Source organism: Papio anubis, chromosome 4 (assembly GCF_008728515.1).
Source record: "Papio anubis isolate 15944 chromosome 4, Panubis1.0, whole genome shotgun sequence".
Taxonomy (NCBI): domain Eukaryota; kingdom Metazoa; phylum Chordata; class Mammalia; order Primates; family Cercopithecidae; genus Papio; species Papio anubis.
Window position 1 is genome coordinate 86610911 of NC_044979.1, and position 20039 is coordinate 86630949.

The 20039-nt window shown below is 37.2% G+C and overlaps 1 protein-coding gene across 1 annotated transcript in view; it reads left to right on the top strand.

The window, feature by feature from the left end:
- Nucleotides 1–20039, top strand: part of LOC116274517 (D-ribitol-5-phosphate cytidylyltransferase) — a 40662-nt gene that overhangs the window by 13423 nt on the left and 7200 nt on the right. Inside the window, exon 2 of the mRNA XM_031665307.1 lies at nucleotides 1821–2097. Within this exon, the coding sequence (XP_031521167.1) occupies nucleotides 1821–2097 (277 nt within the window). The remainder of the gene's footprint in view (nucleotides 1–1820; nucleotides 2098–20039) is intronic.

Consider the following 20039-nt stretch of genomic DNA (forward strand, 5'->3'; position numbering starts at 1 on the left):
TTTATTTCTATCGTATCCTCGATAAGTTTTTTTTTTTTTTTTTTTTTTTTTTTTGAAGACAGAGTCCTGCTCTGTTGCCCAGGCTAGAGTACGGTGGCACGATCTTGGCTCATTTCAACTTCCACCTCCTGGGTTCAAGTGATTCTCCTGTCTCAGCCTCTCGAGTAGCTGGGATTACAGTTGTGTGCCACCACACCCAGGTAATTTTTTGTTTTTTTGGTAGAGACGGGTTTCACCATGTTGGCCAGGCTGGTCTGGAACTCTTGATCTCAAGTGATCCACCTGCCTCAGCCTCCCAAAGTGCTGGGATTACAGGCATGAGCCACCGTGCCCAGCTGATGCTGATAATGTATTGGTGCTCAATAAAATTTATTAAAGAAATGGGCTTCAAATGAAAAGGCAGTGTCACCTCTAAAGTAGCTCTTGGTTTTGTTCATCAGGGTAGTCTTGTTTTAGCTACAGGCAGAATGGGGTTTTGGGTTGTGGAAAGGGTCTGTTCAATAACAAGAGGTAGGAGACATTACTGAGTGAAGCAGCCCAATGTTCACTTTCATTTCTCAGTAAAGATCATCTTTCTGCAGTAATATTCAGGCCCTTCCATGTCTTTAAAAAGATTCTAAAGACTTAACTGTTTTAGCATGAAAAGTATAGGATCTCATAGGCTAAGAATTAAACATTAATTCTTTATTCAGAATTGATATCATGAGTCAGAGATAGTTGTCTTGGTCTGGGCTTTTGGGCTGTGGTATGTTGAGTCTACAGTGACACTTGCCTCCATTTGCACTGGTGTTCCAGACAAGTCTACCAGACTCTAATGCAGCAGCAACTCAGTAATGTGGACTACTTGCAGTCTAGTATGTCAGTAGGTCCTTCTTTAAGAAAATGTTTTACAGGCTGGGCCCAGTGGCTCACACCTGTAATCCCAACACTTTGGGAGGCCAAGGTGGGTGGGTCACCTGAGGTCAGGAGTTCAAGGCTAGCCTGGGCAACATTGTGAAACCCTGTCTCTACTAAAAAAAAATTACAAACATTAGCTGGGCGTGGTGGCAGGTGCCTGTAATCCCAGTTACTTGGGAGGTGGGGCACGAGCATCGTTTGAACCCAGGAGGCGGAGGTTGCAGTGAACTGAGATGGTGCCATTGTACTCCAGCATGGGGCACAGAGTGAGACTCTGTCTTGAGCATGTTTTAGAAGAGAAACATGGCTTTGTTTTATATATGACTCAATAGAACAATCATCTTTCATGAATTGTAAGCTTTTCCACTTTACTTAAACCTTATTGCTACAATATTAATTATGATGGTCCCATTTAAGGTACATATTTAGCAAGGCTTGTGTTAGCTAAGTTTTCCAGCTTTGTTGGTGTTCAAGTGGTTGGCTGCCATCTCGGTGGAATTCTTGAAAGAGACAGTCAACTTTTGGATGTCAAAAGTGCTTTGAATTGTTTCATTGAAGGGAAAAGTATTTGGAAAAATTTAAAAGCATATTCCTACTATAGGCTATTTTTCATACAATCTGATATTCTAATTATTCAAATTTAAAAAATGACATCTGGTAGTACTATATACTATATACATATACTGTGTCATATAGGATATTCTACATAATACGAAACACTGTCTAGAGCTATAGTGTTAAACACTCACTGATTCTTTTTCATCAACCTCTTTACTGGACCTAATAAAAATACATAAAACTGATTTATTCACTTGCAGCTTTTAATCTCCCTATGTAAATATACCAATATTAGTGATTCAATTTTCTGTTACTTTAGTTGTCTAAGAATTAACTTATGAATTATACACATACTTTCCTTTTAGAGTATGTTGGATAAAGGACATTGTTGTGGCAGTAACTGGAGAGAACATGGAAGTCATGAAAAGTATTATTCAGAAGTATCAGCATGAACGCATCTCACTGGTCGAAGCTGGAGTGACCCGCCACAGGTCAATTTTCAGTGGACTGAAAGCACTGGCAGAAGATCAGCTCAACTCTAAACTCTCTAAGCCAGAAGTAGTGATTATCCATGATGCAGTGAGACCATTTGTTGAGGAAGATGTCCTCCTTAAAGTTGTCACAGCTGCTAAGGAACATGGGGTAAGTCTTTTTACTTGAGACTAGATAGAAGGGACAAACACTGTAGTGTGGTTCATTTGCTGAATTTTGATTCAATTCTGTTTAAATGTCAAATTATTTAAAATGTGCATGATGACCTAAAGATGTTATGGTGATTGGTTGTAGGAACTTTATATATTGAGACTGTTCTGGAACATATCTTTTGCTATAGTTATCTACCATAATGTGATATGAGGTATTTGGAGAAGAATGTATTAAAGTTATTACAGTTATAGATATGAATGAAACTTTAATGAAAATTAAAAGACAGTTATATTAAAATACCTGAGAAATCTCTCAGAAGTATAGGATATGTATAATGTGGTCCATTGTACTCAATTTTGTGTTAAAGTTTCAGAAGTGGTTTGTTTTCTAGTATATACTATATAAGATTTTCATAGCCCTTAGAGTAAATCATCTTGAGATGACAATTGTTTCCATTTGTTTCACCAAAATAAACACAGGATAGCAAAAGACCTATTGTAATCTTTGGAGCATGTTTATTTTTTCCCTTCTATTACCAAGTAAAATTACGTAAATATGATAATAGATACTAAACTTGTTTGCAGTCTGAATTGGAGACTTAGTGAAATTTATTGCCAAACCATGGTATTGTATAATAGAAATAGGCTATGAAGTTGGACAGACCTAGGCCCAAATCTGTCTTTTTACTTACTAGTGATGTCGTGTTTTTAACTTTCTGAGTCCATTTTCCCGACCTGTGAAAATATAGAAACTAATACTTGTAAGATTATTTTAGGATTGGAAATTATGTTAACTATTAGAATACTAAGTGCTTAAAGGGTATTATTTTAAGATGAATTATAACATCTATGTAATAGTTTCCTTTAAGATTATAGACCAACAGGAGGCAAGCCTTCCTAGTCATCTGGGTGCCCAGAAGTTTTCTTTTCTTTTTTTTCTCCTCTTTAAAACCTATTTAGGAAACACAGTCTATAACTTCAATAACACATGTGTATTTGAATTGCCATAGGAAATTTTCCCTAACTTCATCTCTTCCTTCTGCAACATGAATTTCACTTTAAATTTAAAACTGTATAAGAATTTCATAGACCAAATGAAATATTTTGATTTGCCTTTAAACAAAAGGATAAATGGTGTTTAAGGTAGTGAAACTTGTGGTCCAGGAACCATTAATGACCACAAAACTTTCCCCTGGCTCTTGTGCCTTCCCCCTTGACTCCTTCCTCTTCTCCAGACAGCTCAATTATGGTAGAGGCAAGGTAATCAGTTGCAAGGGTGGTGAGAAGGCATAAAGAAGCAAAGGATTTTCAACTTAAGAATTTGAGTACATTTTGCACATTTGGAAAAGTTCTTAGGGATGACAATACAATTTGGTAGACCAACATTCATTCCAATGCATATATACAATTTTTTTTTTTTTTTTTTTGCCTGGGTTACCTTCTGGAAAATTCACTTAAACTCACTATAATAATTGCACACATTTGTGATTTTTTGTTGTTGTTGTTGAGTAATAAGCAGAAAGTTTTTCTGAGATATTGTCCATAAAGTGATTCTTCTGGTAGTATGTCTTAAAAGACAAAAGAAGCCTTTTATCTTGTTCCAATTAATATTCTAAGGATATCATTGTCTTACATGTGATTTAATAGAACATATTAAAATACATAGCAGTTACTTTTTGCAGATTTGAGGGAGTACCTATTAGATTGTTTCTTGGAATATAATTTGTAAGGTTTACTCACATAATGCATCTTAAATGAAACAAATTATATTTCAATGAAATCTGTAATTTTCTGGTTTGATTAAGAAGCTGGTTCAGAATAAAACGTTACAACTTGTTTAAGTAAACCTCAGATATACGGTTTCTTTTAGAAATATTGCCTTGTTTTTGTTGGTGTTAAAACATAAAGGGTAAAATCATGAGTTTTACATACATCCATGTTTAATAAGTTTTTCAAGTTTATTAATGAGAGAACCAGACAGATGTTACAACTGGTTTGAAGTTGAATCCGGAAAAACACTTATACAAAGTAAAAAGGGATGTTGAATTGAATTAAAATAGAAAACTGACTTTTTCATGGGAGAGTCAATTGAAACTCCAGTAGACATAATTTATTTGCATGTTTATAGGTAAGAATTGTTTTGCATTGCTATTGGTTATCTACAACTTTGAAAGTTGTAAAAGAGCCCAAGGCTAGATTCAGCTAATCTGGGAGAGTCTGCTATTAGTCATGTAGTTGTCCATTGCAGACATCCTGTAACCTCTTTGGTTTATTTTAAATTTTCTTAAAACAATTAGGATAGTGTCCCAGTATTCTCAGTTAACTACAGGCACTATGTCCTGCCAGTTCTCTCACACTGTACTGACTTACAATCATAACAACATAAACACAGTCACACAGTGTTCAGACAGTTTTCCATGCCTCCTTTTAACTCATTGCTTTTTGTTATCTTAGTTTTCTACAGACTCCTTAACTGATGATTTTTCTTCACAGGTATTAATTTTCAGGTTCTACCTAAAGGTCCCTTTCAGACACATTTTCTGAACAAGCTACGCTGTGATTATCTTTAGGGAGGGGTGGGTTATGTATGCTAACAATAACTCTGTTTTAATTTATGTTCCATTTTGCTTAATTAAAAAAACTTAAACTGGTAAAGAGAATGCCTCAAGAGACTCAGATGTCCACGATTAAGACTGGCAATTAAGGTTGTAGAGCTCAAAAGTGTCACAAGGGCCCAGTTTTATTTTTTGCCTATATTACATTGTCAGGCCCAACAGGGAGGCAAGATGGCTTCCATAAGGTCGGGACCAAATTCCATCAGGATTATATCTGTCTTACATTAATGATGATAGTTTTTCTGGGTATAAAATTCTAAGTCTACAATTCTTTCCCCCACCCTCACTATTTTGAAATCAGGTTATGTCACTGACTCCTGGCTTTTATGCTGCTTTTGGGAAGTCTAACCAACCTAATTGTATTCCTTTGAAAGTAATTTGCCTTTTCTCTCTGAATGCTTTTGAGATAATTTATTTTTCCTATGTGTTTAGTCTCTCTGATGTGTCTATATAGACTTTTTCCCTTGCTTTGGATCTATTGTCCTTTATGAAAGTTGATTCATAATTTTACTCTAGAAAAATCTGAATAATTATCTAATTTAAATATTGATTCTGTCTCATTTCTGGTCCTGACAACTCTTTTCCCCTCACCTTATGTATACTGTACGTATGATACACTCTTATCCAGTCTTCATGTGTCCTAAGTTCTCTTTCATATTGCTGTTTTTGTATGCTGCATCCTAGGTAACTTGTTTCCAATTTCTCATTTTTTTTAGCTCTGTCTAATATCCTGTTTAAGGACTTTTAAAACCAACATTTTGAAATTATTTGGAGTCCCATTTTGTCCCTTATAATGTATGATTAATCTCCTTTCTGTTTTTTATCTTCTTTTGCCTTTTAAGCTCTGAACATAATACTTTATACACTATAGCCAATAGTACTTCTTGGTAGCTTAATTCACTAACTCTTCATTTCTGTTTACTTTTGTTCATAATTTGTTTCCTCCTTTGTTTTATAATTTGGATTGTAAGCCCATGTTTGGCAAGAGTTTATCATCAGGAGTTCTGTGAACATGGGATAAGGGTGTGTTTCTGAGGCATGGATTTTTATTCTTTCTGCCAGGGATCCTAAGGGCTTCACTAACTTGGAACAACTTTACATTAATTCTTGGCTTGAAGTTTTATAGATTCTGTGGTAATGTTAAATGAAACTCTAAACTCACATGAAGCCAAGCTTTATTGTTATAACTTCTCAGGGAAAACTGTCCCTGCCCTTTGAGATCCCAAGCAAAGATAATTTTGCTTGCTGTTTTCCTTCACTTGTCTCTCTTCCCTTGCCCCAACTACCTAAATGAGGGACTTTGCCTTTTATGGGTCTTAGTGTGGAAATTACAGTTATAACCAAGTAGCACACCTTCAAGATCTTAGTCCTCATTCTTTTCGTCTGTTAAAACTAAAGCCTCTTTTTAACTGAAAGCATCTTTGCCGTCTTATTTCTCTGATTTCTAGCTATCAGGTTGTTTTACTCTTAGGTGATTGGTTAAGTCCAGACATACTCTTAAAAGGCTGTTTGTAAAATTCTCTCCTATACTGTTATTATTATTTTTTCTAGTGAAAGAGGTGTTTCAAGATACCTGGTCTATCATATTACCAAAATTAGAGGTCCATAATCTTTTCTAAGTCAGAATGACTTGTATATTTCTGCATAATTAAGTCAGATAAAGAAGTGGCAATGAAGACTTTGTTATAAGGGAAATGTTGGAAAGAGTAAAATAAATTGGAATGTGGAGAAATCAAAGGTAAGTGAGAATAATTTTAAGAAGGACCAACAGGTTAAATATTACATTGACTCTAAGAACACTAACAATAGGATAACTCAAATGAGACTATATCAGCAAAGGAACCTCCTAAGTATTGCTCCTGGTGGGAGAAGGCATTTTCTAAGTTACTTGTACATCCTTCTTACCTCAGCTTTGTACTCCAGCACCTCTAGTCATTTTATGCTCTTGTTGGTGATCGACTTCTTACACATTTCTCACCTTCCATACCCCTAATCTATGTTATAAATCGTAGCAGTCTGGCTACTTTTTCCTCTGACCATTCTTTCCAAAGTCACCTGTGACTACCTCATTCCCATGTTAAATGTGCATTTCAGTCTGTTAAATAATAAAGAATTTGCCCTTTATTCCAAGTTCCTGGGAGGAAGACTCTAAATCTTTGGGATTCTTGAAGTAACAGTAGAGTCTGTTGTTTATGAGCTCCTTGGATTATACCTGAGCTTATGCTAATGAGAAGACATGATTTAGGAAGGGGGCTGGTCGCTAGAAAGATGAAATAATGTGATTAGAGGCTTTGAACCAGTTCAGCCTCTGGGGACAGGAAGGGAGTTGAAGATTGAGTTCAACCAGGTGGCCAGTGATTGAATTAGTCATGCCTCTAGCATGAAACCTCAAACTCTGGACCCTGGTCCAGGAGAGTACCTGGTTATTGAACACAGGGCTGTGCTGGAAGGGTGGTGTACAGGGAGACAAGGCATAAAAGGTTTAGGATTCCCACAGGCCTCACCCTATGTGTCTTCATTTGGCAGTTGTATCCTTTGTAATTAAAACTGCAATTACAAATGTATAACTGTTATAAATGTCACACATGTGTCAGGCATGGGTCAGAAATGTGTTGAGCACGTGTCCACATCTTCCATTGCACATATTGGACATGTGCCATGACACACGTGTTGGTCACGTGTCACAAATGTGTAATGTGTCACGAGTTGGTTTTCTCACATGTCAGTCATGTCAATCATGACGTGATCGTGTGATCCTGTCGGTCACATGCCAATCGTGTCAATCATGTGTCACAAACGTCAGTCACGTGTCAATCATGTCGACATGTCAGTCATGTCAATCACGTCAGTCATGTGCTGGGTGTCATACATGTTGGTCACATGTCAGGCATCGGTCACGTGTCATACGTGTTGATCACATGACAATCACGAGTGATCACGTGTCAGTAACCAGTTTGTCACGTGCCAATCCTGTCAATCGGGTCAGTCACATGACACAAACATGTTGGTCACATGCCACTTGTCAATTATGTCAGTCACGTGTTGGTTAAGTGTCAATCACGCTCCATGTCATGTCGATTCACATGTCACACAGATGTTCATGTGACAGTCACGTGTTGATTGTGTGAATCTCAGGTCACGTGTTGGAGATGTATCATGTTCTAATCATGTCAGTGACATGTCACAAATATGTCAGTCACGTCAATCATGTGGCAATCATGTGGCAATCGTGGGTCACATGTCAGCCATGCTCCAGTCAAGTGTCACACACGTGTTGATCACGTGATCATGTGTGCCATCTATTGGACACATGCAATCACATGTCAATTACATCAGTCACCTGTTGGACACGTGCCGATAACATCAATCACGTGTCATGTATTCATTGCTTTCCAATTGTGTCATTTGTGAGTCAATCATGTGTCAAACATGTCAGTCATGTCGATTGTCAATCATGTCAGCCATGTCATGTTATATGTTGGCCACAACACTCCCATTATACACGTGTTGATCACATAGTGATCATGTGTCAATCATGTCAGTCACGTTTGTCACATGTCAATCAGGTGTCATGCATCACATGTTGATCATGTGACGATCACGTATCAGTCATGTACAATCATGTCAATTGCTTGTTAGTCACTTGTGACAAGCTGTCAGTTACATGTCATGTGTCAAGTGTCATGTTGGTCACATGTCAATTTCCGGTAACACATTGGCCATGTATCACGATCACGTGTTGGGATCATGTGTTGATTCCATCTCGTGTTGGGCGTGTGCTAATCTTGTGAGTTTTACATGTCACAAATGTGTCGGTCACATGCCAGTCATTTCAGTCATGTCAGTTGTGTCACAAATGTCATCAATCGTGTCAGTCTCATGTCATGTCAGTCACATGTCAAGTGTCAATGCTCTGGTCACATGGTCATGTCACATGTTGATCACATGTCTATTATGTTGATCTTGTGTCAGTAGCATGTTGACCACATGCCAGTCCTGTCAATTGCATCAGTCTCGTGTCACATGTCAATCGTGTGAATCACATGTGATGTCATGTGTCAATCAGGCATCGGTTATGTGTTACATATCACAATCACATGACAATCACGTCAGTCACATTTTGGTCATGTGCCAATCGTGAATTGCCTGTCACCTGTCACGTGTTGGTCCCATGTCAATCACATGTCATGTGTTGGTCACGTCAGTCACGTCCTTGTCATGGGTCAGTCATGTGTCACATATGCTGCTTACTTGATCACGTGTCAGTTATGACTCAATCACATATCAGTCATGTGTTGGATGCATTTCAATCGTATAAATTGTGACAGTCATGTCAAACGTGTTGGTCACATGTCAGTCTTGTCAGGTCAATCACGTGTCCGTCTTGTCAGTCACGTGTCACACATGTTGGTCACATGTCAGTCATTGGTTAAGCATCGGTCACATTTCACCCATGTGTTGATCACATGCCACTGGTGTCAATCGTGTCACTTCAAACTGTTGGTCATGTTTCAGTCATGTTTCAATCACATGTCAGTTGTGTTGGTGACATGTCAATCATGCTGTTGCATCATGTTGGTCACGTCTGTGTCAACCACGTGATTGGGTGATCATATGTCGATCACGTGTGAGTCATGTTGGACACGTGCCAATCACGTGTGATGGTCACATGCCAATCGTGTCAGTCATGTGTCAATGAAGCACTGGTCTTGCCTCAGACACGTGTCAAACACGATCATGTGTTTGTGTCAATCATGTGAATCACCTGTCACATGTTGGTCGTGTCAACAATGTGTTAGTCATGTGTCATACTTGATCACGTGACGATCACTTGTAGATAGTCTTGATCACTCAAGTGTCATGTTGGTCATGTGTGGATCATGTGTCAGTTGTGTCATTCACATGTCTGCATCATGCCAGTCATGTCAATCACGTGTCATATCAGTGTGTCATTTGGTCACGTGTCAATCATGCCCTGGTCACAAGTCACGTGTCACACGTGTTGATTACATGATCATGTGTCAGTCGCATGTCAGTCACGTGTTGGTCAGGTGGTAGTTTCAGTCACGTGTCACATGTCAAACATGTCAGTCATGTGTGAATTACCTGCCAGTTGTATTGGTCACATGTCAGACACGCTTTAGTCAAGCTTTGGTCGTATGCCACGTGTTGATCATTTGTGATCAATGTGATCATGTGTTGATAGTTTGTGTATTACATATTGGTCTCATGTTAAGCACGTGCCAATTATGTGCCAGTCACATCAGTGATGTTAGTCACGTGCCAATCATGTCAATTGCATCAGTCATGTGTCTCAAACGTGTTGGCCATATGTTGATCATGTATCACGTGTCAGTTATGTTAGTCACTTGTTTCACTGTTGGTCATGTCTTACAGTAACATGTCAGGTACATGTAAGTTATTGTTACACACTTGTCACATGTTACACACATGTCATGTGTCAGACTTCACCTGTCACATGTGTGTCTCACTTGTCGGTCACATTGGTCATGTGTTAGTCACATTTCGATTGTCAATCATGTTGATTGTGTTCATGTCACATGTTCACATGTTGTGTCAGTCATGTCTGTTACATGTCAGCCACGAGTCACATGTCACGTGTCTGTCGTATCACACGTGCCAGTCATGTCATGTGTCACATGTGTTATGTGTTGGTCATATCACACGTGTCTATCACGTGTTACATGTCATGTGTCACGCTTGTCTCCATGTCTCCTGTTGGTCATATTTCATGCACATGTCAGTTACATGTTTTTATCACATGTCAGTTGTGTCACACGTCCATCACATTTTGATAACGTGTCATGTGTTGTTTATGTGTCAGTAATGTGTCAGACATGTCTCTGACATGTCAGTTACGTGTCTACGTATTTCACATGTGTCTTCCACATCACGTGTTTTTTGTTGCATGTGTCCCATGTGTTACACATTTCTTATAGCACTCGTTTTGCATGTGTTCCAGTTCAGTAATGTGTCACATGTGTCACCAGTGTCACACATGTCTTTCGTGTCATGTCATTTAATTACACGTCACATTTGTCTTTTTTCACGTGTCATACACGTTTTTTGTCACATCACACATGCTTTTAATCTCATCTCATGTCTTCTGTTACATTTGTTACATATAGCATGTATTCCCTCACATGTGCCATATGTCTTCAGTTACAGGCATGTTACACATGTCTTCCTTCATACGTATGTCACATGTTTTGTCACGTGTGTGTCATACATATGTATTCCATCATACATCACAGTTTTCTGTTTGCACTCATTGGTGGGTATCTGGGCTGGTTCCATATTTTTGCAGTTGCAAGTTGTGCTGCTACGTATGTGCATGTGCAAGTATCGTTTTCATATAATGACTTCTTTTTCTCAGAGTAGATACCCAGTAGTGGGATAGCTGGATCGAATGTTAGTTTGACTTTTAGTTTTTAAAGGAATCTCCTCACCACACCGTTTTCCGTAGTGGTTGTGCTACTTTACTTTCTCATTGGCAGTGTAGAAGCATTCTGTTTTTACCACATCCACACCAACATCTGTTTTTTTTTGAGGTTTTGGGTTTGGTCATTCTTACAGGAGTAAGGTGTTATCACATTGTGGTTTTGATTTTCATTTCCTTGATCAGTTGGTAGATTTTTGAACTCTGCGTTTGGAAATGTGATATTAAGTAGGATTTACCATGGCTAACAATGACTTCTACTTGTCTATTGTGATCAATATACTTCTGGTCAGAGTTTATTCATGTGTGGGGATAAGATAATGGTTTTTCCTGGTTTCTGCATGGGAATCAGACAATGTTTTTTTCCTGGCTTATTGGATACCGTAGCATTGTCTCCTAGAGAAACTTTGATACTGGTTTAAATCCTAGATCTAAAGAAGTTTTACTTGTGAGAAAGCAGTGAGTTCTGATTCGTGAAGAAATCCAGGTTTATTTCGACAAAGGGTAAATTGCCTGGAGCAAGGACTGACTTATTCTCTGGAGTGCTATGGGAATGAGGTGAAACTTGATCTATTTTTGATGCTAAAGAACTACTATGTGAAAAAGCTTTGCTTTGCTTTAATGATTTCAAATTACCCACTTCTGTGTTTCTGCTCTATGAATTACCTTCAAAGGAAGTTGGGGAAAGGGTAGGTCAAAGACAGATGGGTGTATCTATGGTTCAACATGAAATAATGTTTAACATGCTAGTATATTCCCAATCATGTCATAATTAGGGTAAATGGTACTATTGAAATCTTAGGAATTTATAGGTAGCATGTAAAACAAAGGCCTCTCTATTCTTTTTTGCTGCATATCCACTTTTAGTGGTGTATTACAGTAATATGAATAGAGATTTTTCTAAGATACCTCTATTTCTATATTGGGCAAATTGTATCAGTTCAATTTGTTTGTCAGAAGGAGATTGGAAGTATTTTATGATTAAAAATATTAAATATTCAATCTTATAATTCCCAACGATTAGCTTTGGAGATGCCGTTCTGCAAACACTGATTAAACCTTTCAATTAAGACAACTTGCCTAACTAAAATCAAAATTACATGGTTGGAGGATTTCTGTTGTACATTGTTGTAATTAGCTAGAATGTAGTTGCCTGAGGAGAAATGCATGTTAGTGCCTGCTGTATGGATGCATCATAGTATTATACAATAAAGCAAACAGTAGAGGGTGGGGTTTATTATTCCACATTTTATGATTTGTATCAATGATTTCCATGCAGTGACATGTGGAAATATGGTGATAGATTAGCTTGAGAGACAAGTAATCACTGAGGTTGGTGCTGAACTGTTAAGCTTCCATTCAGGGCCTATTACTAATACTTGAGGAGACATTTGTACTTGATAACTCGGGAATGATGCCTCCTACAACAAGCTTCCCAGGTAGCTGTGCCTTGCAGGCCACTAACCAGCTTGTTTATACTTGTCATAATTTTGATACTTTGAATTTCAGAAAACATCACAAAATTGAGGATTCATTGCATGTTCGTTTGTGAACAGAGTTCTCTTACATGAAGACAGCTGTGGAATTTTAACATTAGCATTTTCTGTATCTGTTTGTAGCAGATGGCAAGGCAAGTGATGGAGTCAGCCAAGAAGTTATTTTCACTTGTGATCCGTTTTCATAGGCCTTTAGTTTAAGATGTCTGAAGCTTTTTGTCACCTTGTGCTTTGATCTCTCTTCTTGTTGTATTATTTTCCCATCTGATATTCTGGCTTTCACAGACGAACCTAGTAATTTGTGGAATTTACCAATCCTGCCATAATTTTATCTGAAATATGGATGGTTTCTGCTCTTTAGTTTTTGGTAATCAAGATGGGACCCCATGAATACACATGTTGAATTTTAAAAAACTACTGAAGAACTTTGGACACCTCTGTGTCTACTACTGGTATAATTAGATCATCACCAGTCACATTGAAACTATCTGCTCCCAAGTCTTATCTAATCCCCCCAATGAATAAACATTACCCAAACTTTGTTTTTCTCGTTGTCTTGCTTTTCTCTTTAGTTGTGTAACATCTTTTCCTAAAGAATGTTTTGGCTATGTTTATATGATTTTTAAACATGCTTGGCATATATTTTGACAGCATAGTTACTTTGCACAGTATATTTGGGGAAATGTATTCATATAAATCTATGCAGCTATAGTTTGTTCATAATCACTACTGTATATGCCATAATTCATTTTACAGATGATGGGCATTTGTTTTCTCATGTTTTTGCTGATGTAAACATTACTAGTATGGACATTATTATATATCTTGTGCCCATGTGCAGGGATTTCTCTACAGTTCTGACATATGTTGGTTATCAGTTTTACTAGATGATGCCAAATTATTTTCCAAACTTGTCTTGAATTATACTCATCAGTAATGTATAACAAGTTCAAGTTGCCCTAGTCCTCACCACTACTTGATATAAGACTTCCCTCCAATCTATTTACTGGAAAATGCTTTCTCTTTGTGGTTTAAATTTAGCGTTTTGTTAATAGGTTGGGCATCTTGTTATATTAATGGGCTTTAAATATTATTGAAATGCCCGTGTAAGAATTTACCCTATTTTTATTTTTAAGCTTTTGACTTGTAGGAGTTACATATTCTGGATGCTAATACTTTGGCCAGTGTATGCTGTATTTTATAACTATTTTCTTCCATCTGGAATAATTATAAGTCACAAGATGTTGTTATAAATAAGCATTTTTTATCTTAATATACTTAAAATCACTAATGTCTTCATTAATGGTTTTTGTTTTTGCCTGGTTTAAGAATTTTTTTCTTACACTGAAGTCATGAAGATATTCACCATTTTAAAAAAATGTGTTATAGTTTTGAATTTTACATTGCCATCTCTTTCTGGAGTTTACAGATGGAGTAAGGATTGATTTCACTTTTGTCTTTTGCTACAAAGGTAACTCTTTGCCTAGCACCATTTGTTGAATAATTATTCCCTTCTCCACTGACCTGCACTGCCACTTCTGTCATATATTGAATTTCTATGTAAGCATGGGTCTGTTGGGACTCTCTTCCATGCTGTCGGTCTGTTTTTGTACCCTGTCTTAGTCACTATTGAGACAGCTCTCTAATAGTAACTTTTCATACTGCTAGATCAAGTCCCTTTCCCTACTGTTCTTAAGTATACTTCTTAAACCACTTCTGTTGCTTAATTTTCTTATATTAATATTGCTGTGTATATATGCATTCTAAACTATTAGGTAATTTTTAATGTTTCCTAAGAAGTAGTTTGTTCAATCACTTATCTATCCAGCAAGTATTTGAGAACCACTTCAGCAAGTTAGAGGCTCCCACCTTGATCTGGAACTCAGGACTCTCCACCCCCAATATTTTGCATTACTGTATCTTATAGTTGTTGCTTTGCTAATCTGTCGTGTTCATGAGACTTTAAGATCCTTGAGAAGAACAATTCTATCTTATTTGTTGAAATCCTTAAAACAGGATTCTTTATACATAGTACAAAAAAAGTGGTCAAGAAATGTTTAAAGAAGTACAAGAATACTTTTTAGAGAAAAGATGGAGTAATTAAGAGATTCTTACTTGGAGTATCCAGGTGGAAAGAGAATATTGTGAGCCTGTCTGCTTTTCACTGTTTTTTGGGTAGGGGAGGAGGCTGGGTGTATGAGAGGGTGTTCAAGTTTTTATTTAAACTACCTAATTCTTTAAAAGTTATAAAAATGAGTGAATATAGTATTGAGAAACTATTAGGAAGTTTTCATACTAGGAACTGAGATTAAAATATCAAAAACAATTTATTAATGGCTTATGTTCATCAAGTGACTGAAATGAGGGAAATGAGTTCATAGTGTATTTGTAGCACTTTAGCATCTAATAACTGGTCTCTGGAAGGAATGCATCTACCCTCTCCCTCTCACCGAAACTGAACCCTTTCAGAGCAAGGATTGCATTTTGCGCATTCATCATTATGCGGAGCATAGTGCTTAGAATATAGTTGTCAAGCTCTTTCAGATAATGTAAATCTATCATATGAACTAGATAACTGTGTGAAAGTAGGACAAAAATATGAAGAATCTAAGGCTACTGTTTGCCCATGCGCTCTACTGAGATGGATGTTTTCTGCATGGGTGATGGTATATTGTGGATTTTTCTGGATGATTTCACAATATTCTGCCATTTTGTCAGGCTGACATTTCTATTTTGGTTTTGGAAACCGCCACCACATAACTATTACTCTGTAGGGGTATGATGACTATTGAGACAACTTAGTGTGAATTGTTAGATTGGAAGTTTTGACATGTGGAGGCTTTCCTCATAAAATATTATAGTACTACAGCTGGAGGAGCCTGAAATAAAATACCTGGTCAAAATTTTTCATTTCATAGAAAAGAATATTAATTAAGCAGAGATGAACTTGTTCCAAATAACACAGCTATTAAGTGGCATGAATGAGACTTGCATTATTGTTCATGCACTACAAATACAGGGTGCTTCTATCAAGCAAGATAGGTGTCTTAGTGAGGGAATGGAATTTGGTTTGACCTCATCTTGAAATTTCTTCAGATGCTGCTGCTGTGTAAAATATCGTGAAGACATATGTGTGTTACCAAGTGACACTTTGACTTCTTTGTGTGGCCTGATCAGTATCTCTAAGACCTACAACACTGATTCAGTATTTACTGAGTGCATGCTATGTATGAGGCACTTTTCTAGGTGCTGGAGAGACAGCAGCCATGGAATGAACATTCTAGGGCACTGCTGTCCAGTAAAACATTCTGCAGTGATGGAAATAGTCTAACTCCACTATCTAGTACTTAAGCTACTAGTCACATGTGGCTATTGAGTACTTAAAATGCTCCTAGTGGAAATGAGGAACTGAATTTTTTAACATTATTTATGTTGAATTAAATAGAAGGAACTTGACTAGTTATTTGAGATGGAAAGCTCTTGGAACATTTTGAACAGAAGAGAGACATGATATAACTCGTCATGAACAGGTTTGTTCTATTGCTTTGTGAAGAATAGGCTGTGGAAGGACAAGAGTGAAGGAGATACCAATTGGGAGGCTCTTGGAGTAATCTCAGAGGGAGGATGGGTGGCTTAGACACGGATAGTGGAGACAATGAGAAGTGGCAGATCTGGAATACTTTGAAGCTGACAGGAACTGGATTACTGATGGACTGAATTGTGAGAGTCGGGGAGAAATCAAGGACAGCGTTCAAGATTTTGGGCAAGAATAACTAGAAGAATAGAGTTAATGTTTGCATAGATGACCGTCTGTAGGAGCAGGTTTGGAGGCTGTGGAGTGGGTAAAACCAAAACTTTGAGTTCAATTTGTTGCAGTTGAGGTATGCGTTTTGAACTAAGTGGAAATGTTAAACAGACATTTGGAAGTGCAAATCCAGAATTCAAAAGAACTCTGGGCTGGATTATAGGTTTGGAAGTTTTCATGTAGATGGTGTTTAAAGTCATGGGACTTCATGTGGTCATTAACAGAATGAGTGTAGATAGTGTTACATAAAATTTATAGGAGGCTATTGACTTGCACTAGGCTCCTGGACTAAGCCTAACAGACCAAACCAATAGAGAGTTTAACTACAATAGTTGAGCATTAGTTAATTGCAGGAGGACCTGTAACCAATTAAGCTGTAACCTATTAAGTCATCTTTACACAGCACTTCCATTTCCTGTAAATGCTGTCAGATTATGTTATTGGAGTTCTCCAAAACTGCTCCAGTTTGGAGGGCTGTGCGATTCACAAGTCATTTTTGTTTTGCTGGTTTTGTTTGCTCAAGCTCGATTAAAATGCAAACTTGTCTAAGTTTTTTTACCATTTAACAATAGAGAAGTGTGAGGATGCAGCTCTGGAATATTTTACCATTTACAGTCTGAGAAAGTAAGGACCTAGGAGTTAGTGTGGGCAGATGAGAGGGTGTGGTTGAGAATGATTTTTGAAAACTAAGTGAACAAACACTCAAGAAGACTAAGAACTATTAATTGGATTTGGCAATGTGGGGGTCATTGGTGACATTGGTTAAATGTATTTTTGTGGTGGTGTGGCGATAACGGCCTGATTGAAATAGATTGCAGAAAGCATAGGAAGACAGAAATTGGAGATGTGCTCTTATACAGATAATTCAGAGTTGGGCTTTATACTTGTGTGAAGAAACTTGTTATTAGCTGGAAGAAGATATATATTAAAAGAATTGATTTAATGATGGCAGAAGTTATGGCATACTTGTATATTAATGAGCATAATTAAATGGAAGACTGGAAATTGAGGAGGCAGGACAGAAAGAATACTAAATGTGGAGAAGTATTTGAGAGGGAATGGGTAAAAGTAGCTAAGTAGAGACATTGGCCATTAGAAGCCAATGTTTTTTTGGAGTTTTTGTAGTAACTTCTGAACGTCTTCATTAAATTTACTCTTAAGTGATCTTCTCAATGCTTTTGTGAGTGAATTTTTTTAAATTTCATTTTTGGGTTGTTGTATTTCTGTATACTAGCAATAAACTGATTTTTTTTTTTTTTTTTTTTTTTTGTATACTAAGCTTGTTCTCTGTATCCTTGCTGACAACTTGCTTCTTCTAATAGTTAGAAGACACTTCATTGGTATCTTGTATATAAGGATCATGCTATCTGCAAATAGAGATAGCTTTACTTCTTTTGGATAACTTATTACATTTTCTTGCCTAATTATCCTAGCTAGGACTCCCATTACAATGTTTACTGGAAATGGCAATGGTGGATTTCCTTGCTTACTCTTGATCATAAAGGGAAAACACTCAATATTTTACCAGTAAGCATGATCTTAACTGTGGATTTTTCACAGACACTCTTTTTTCAGGTTGAACAAGATCTCTTCTATTTATAATTTTTGTGCTTTTCTCACAAAGGAGTGCTAGATTTTGTCAGATGAGTTCTATGCACCTGTTGACATGTTCATGTGTTTGTCCTTTATTCTATTAACATGGTGTATTACATTGACTATATATTTTTTTGATACGTTGAACCAACTTGGTATTCCTGGGATAAATCCCACTTGGTCATGGTGTATAATGCTTTTTTATATGTTGCTGAACTGGGTTTGTAAGTATCTTGTTGAGAATTTTTGCATCTGTTTTTGCATTGTTTACAAACCAACATCCCTAATTGGCTTTCTTTTCTTGTGCTGTCTTTGTTTTTGGCATTAGGATAACACTGGTCTTACAGAATGAGTTGGAAAGCATTCTCTATTTTTTTGGAAAAGTTTGAAGAATTAGTATTAACTGTTCTTTAAATTTTTGGCACAACCAGTGGAGCCTTCCGGATCTTGGCTTTTCTTTGTGAAAAGTTTCTAAATTACTAATTCAATTTCCTTTTTATAGGTCTATTCAGACTTTCTATTATCAAGTTAATTTTGGCTAATTGTCTTTCTAGGAATTTGTTAATTTTATCACTTTTCTAATTTGTTGGAATATAGTTTGTGGTTTGTATTCCTTTTTATTTCTCTGAGGTTGATAGAAATGTCACTACTTTCCGATTTTACTAATTTGCATTTTTTTCGTTCAAAGGTTGTGAACTGTTTTTGTTGGTTTGAGATGGAGTCTTGCTCTGTTGTCCAGGCTGGAGTGCAGTGGTGCCATCTCGGCTCACTGCATCCGCTGCCTCTTGGGTTCTAGTGCTTCCCTTGCCTCACCCTCCTGTGTAACTGGGATTACAACCATGCACCACCATGCCTGCCTAATTTTTTGTATTTTTTAATAGAGATAGGATTTTACCATATTGGCTAGGCTGGTCTCAAACTCCTGACCTCAAGTTACCCACCTTCCTTGGCCTTCCAAAGTGCTGGGATTACAGGCATGAGCCACCGTGCCCAGCCGCAACTGTTATTTTATAAAAGAACCATATTTGGCTTTTATTCTTTTTCTTTACTCTAATTTATTTCTTTGTTTACTCTTTGTCTGTTCTAATTTTATTTCTTTTTTCCCCCATTGTCTTAAGGTGAAAAATTACACTTGTCTAGAATCTTTTTATATAGGCATTCACAGTTACACTTTTTCTCAAAGGGCTACTTTAACTGTATCCCATAAATTTTCATATTGTTTGTGTTTTCATTGAAAAGTATTTTCAAGTTTGCTACTGGTTTCTTTGATTAAATTTTTTTTTTTTTTTAGTATTGTTCATTTTCCACATACTTTAAATTCCCAAATTTGACTAGGCATGGTTGCTCATGCCAGCACTTGGGTACCCCAAGGCAGGCAGATTGCTTGAACCCAGAAGTTTGAGACCAGCCTGAGCAACATGGTGAAACCCTGTCTCTATCAAATATTAGCTAGGTGGGGTGGCACAGGCCTGTGATCCCCGCTACATGGGAGGCTGAGACTGGCAGGTTGCTTGAGCCCAGGAAGCTGAAGCAGTAGTGAGTGGTGATTGTGCCACTGTACTCCAGCCTGGGGGGACAGAGTAAGACCCTGCCTCCCCCACCGCCAAGGAAAGAAAAGAATAAGTAAGTTTCCAACTTTGTGTCTAATTTTATTCTTTTCTAAGAGACTATACTTGGTATGATTTTGATCCTCTTAAAACTTGTTTTATGATGCAGCATATGGTCTGTTCTAGAGAATGCTCCATGTGCACTTGAAATAGGTATTCTGCTGTTGTTGGGTGGTATGTTCAATAGATGTCTGTTAGGCTTATTTGGTTTATAGTATTTTTCAAGTCTTTTGTTTCCATATTGATCTGCCTAGTTCCAGCCGCGATCGAAAGTAGAATATTGATGTTTGTAACTATTGTTGGATTGTTTATGTCTTCAGCTTTGTTCGCTTTTGCTTGTATTTTGGACATCTTTTAAATGCAA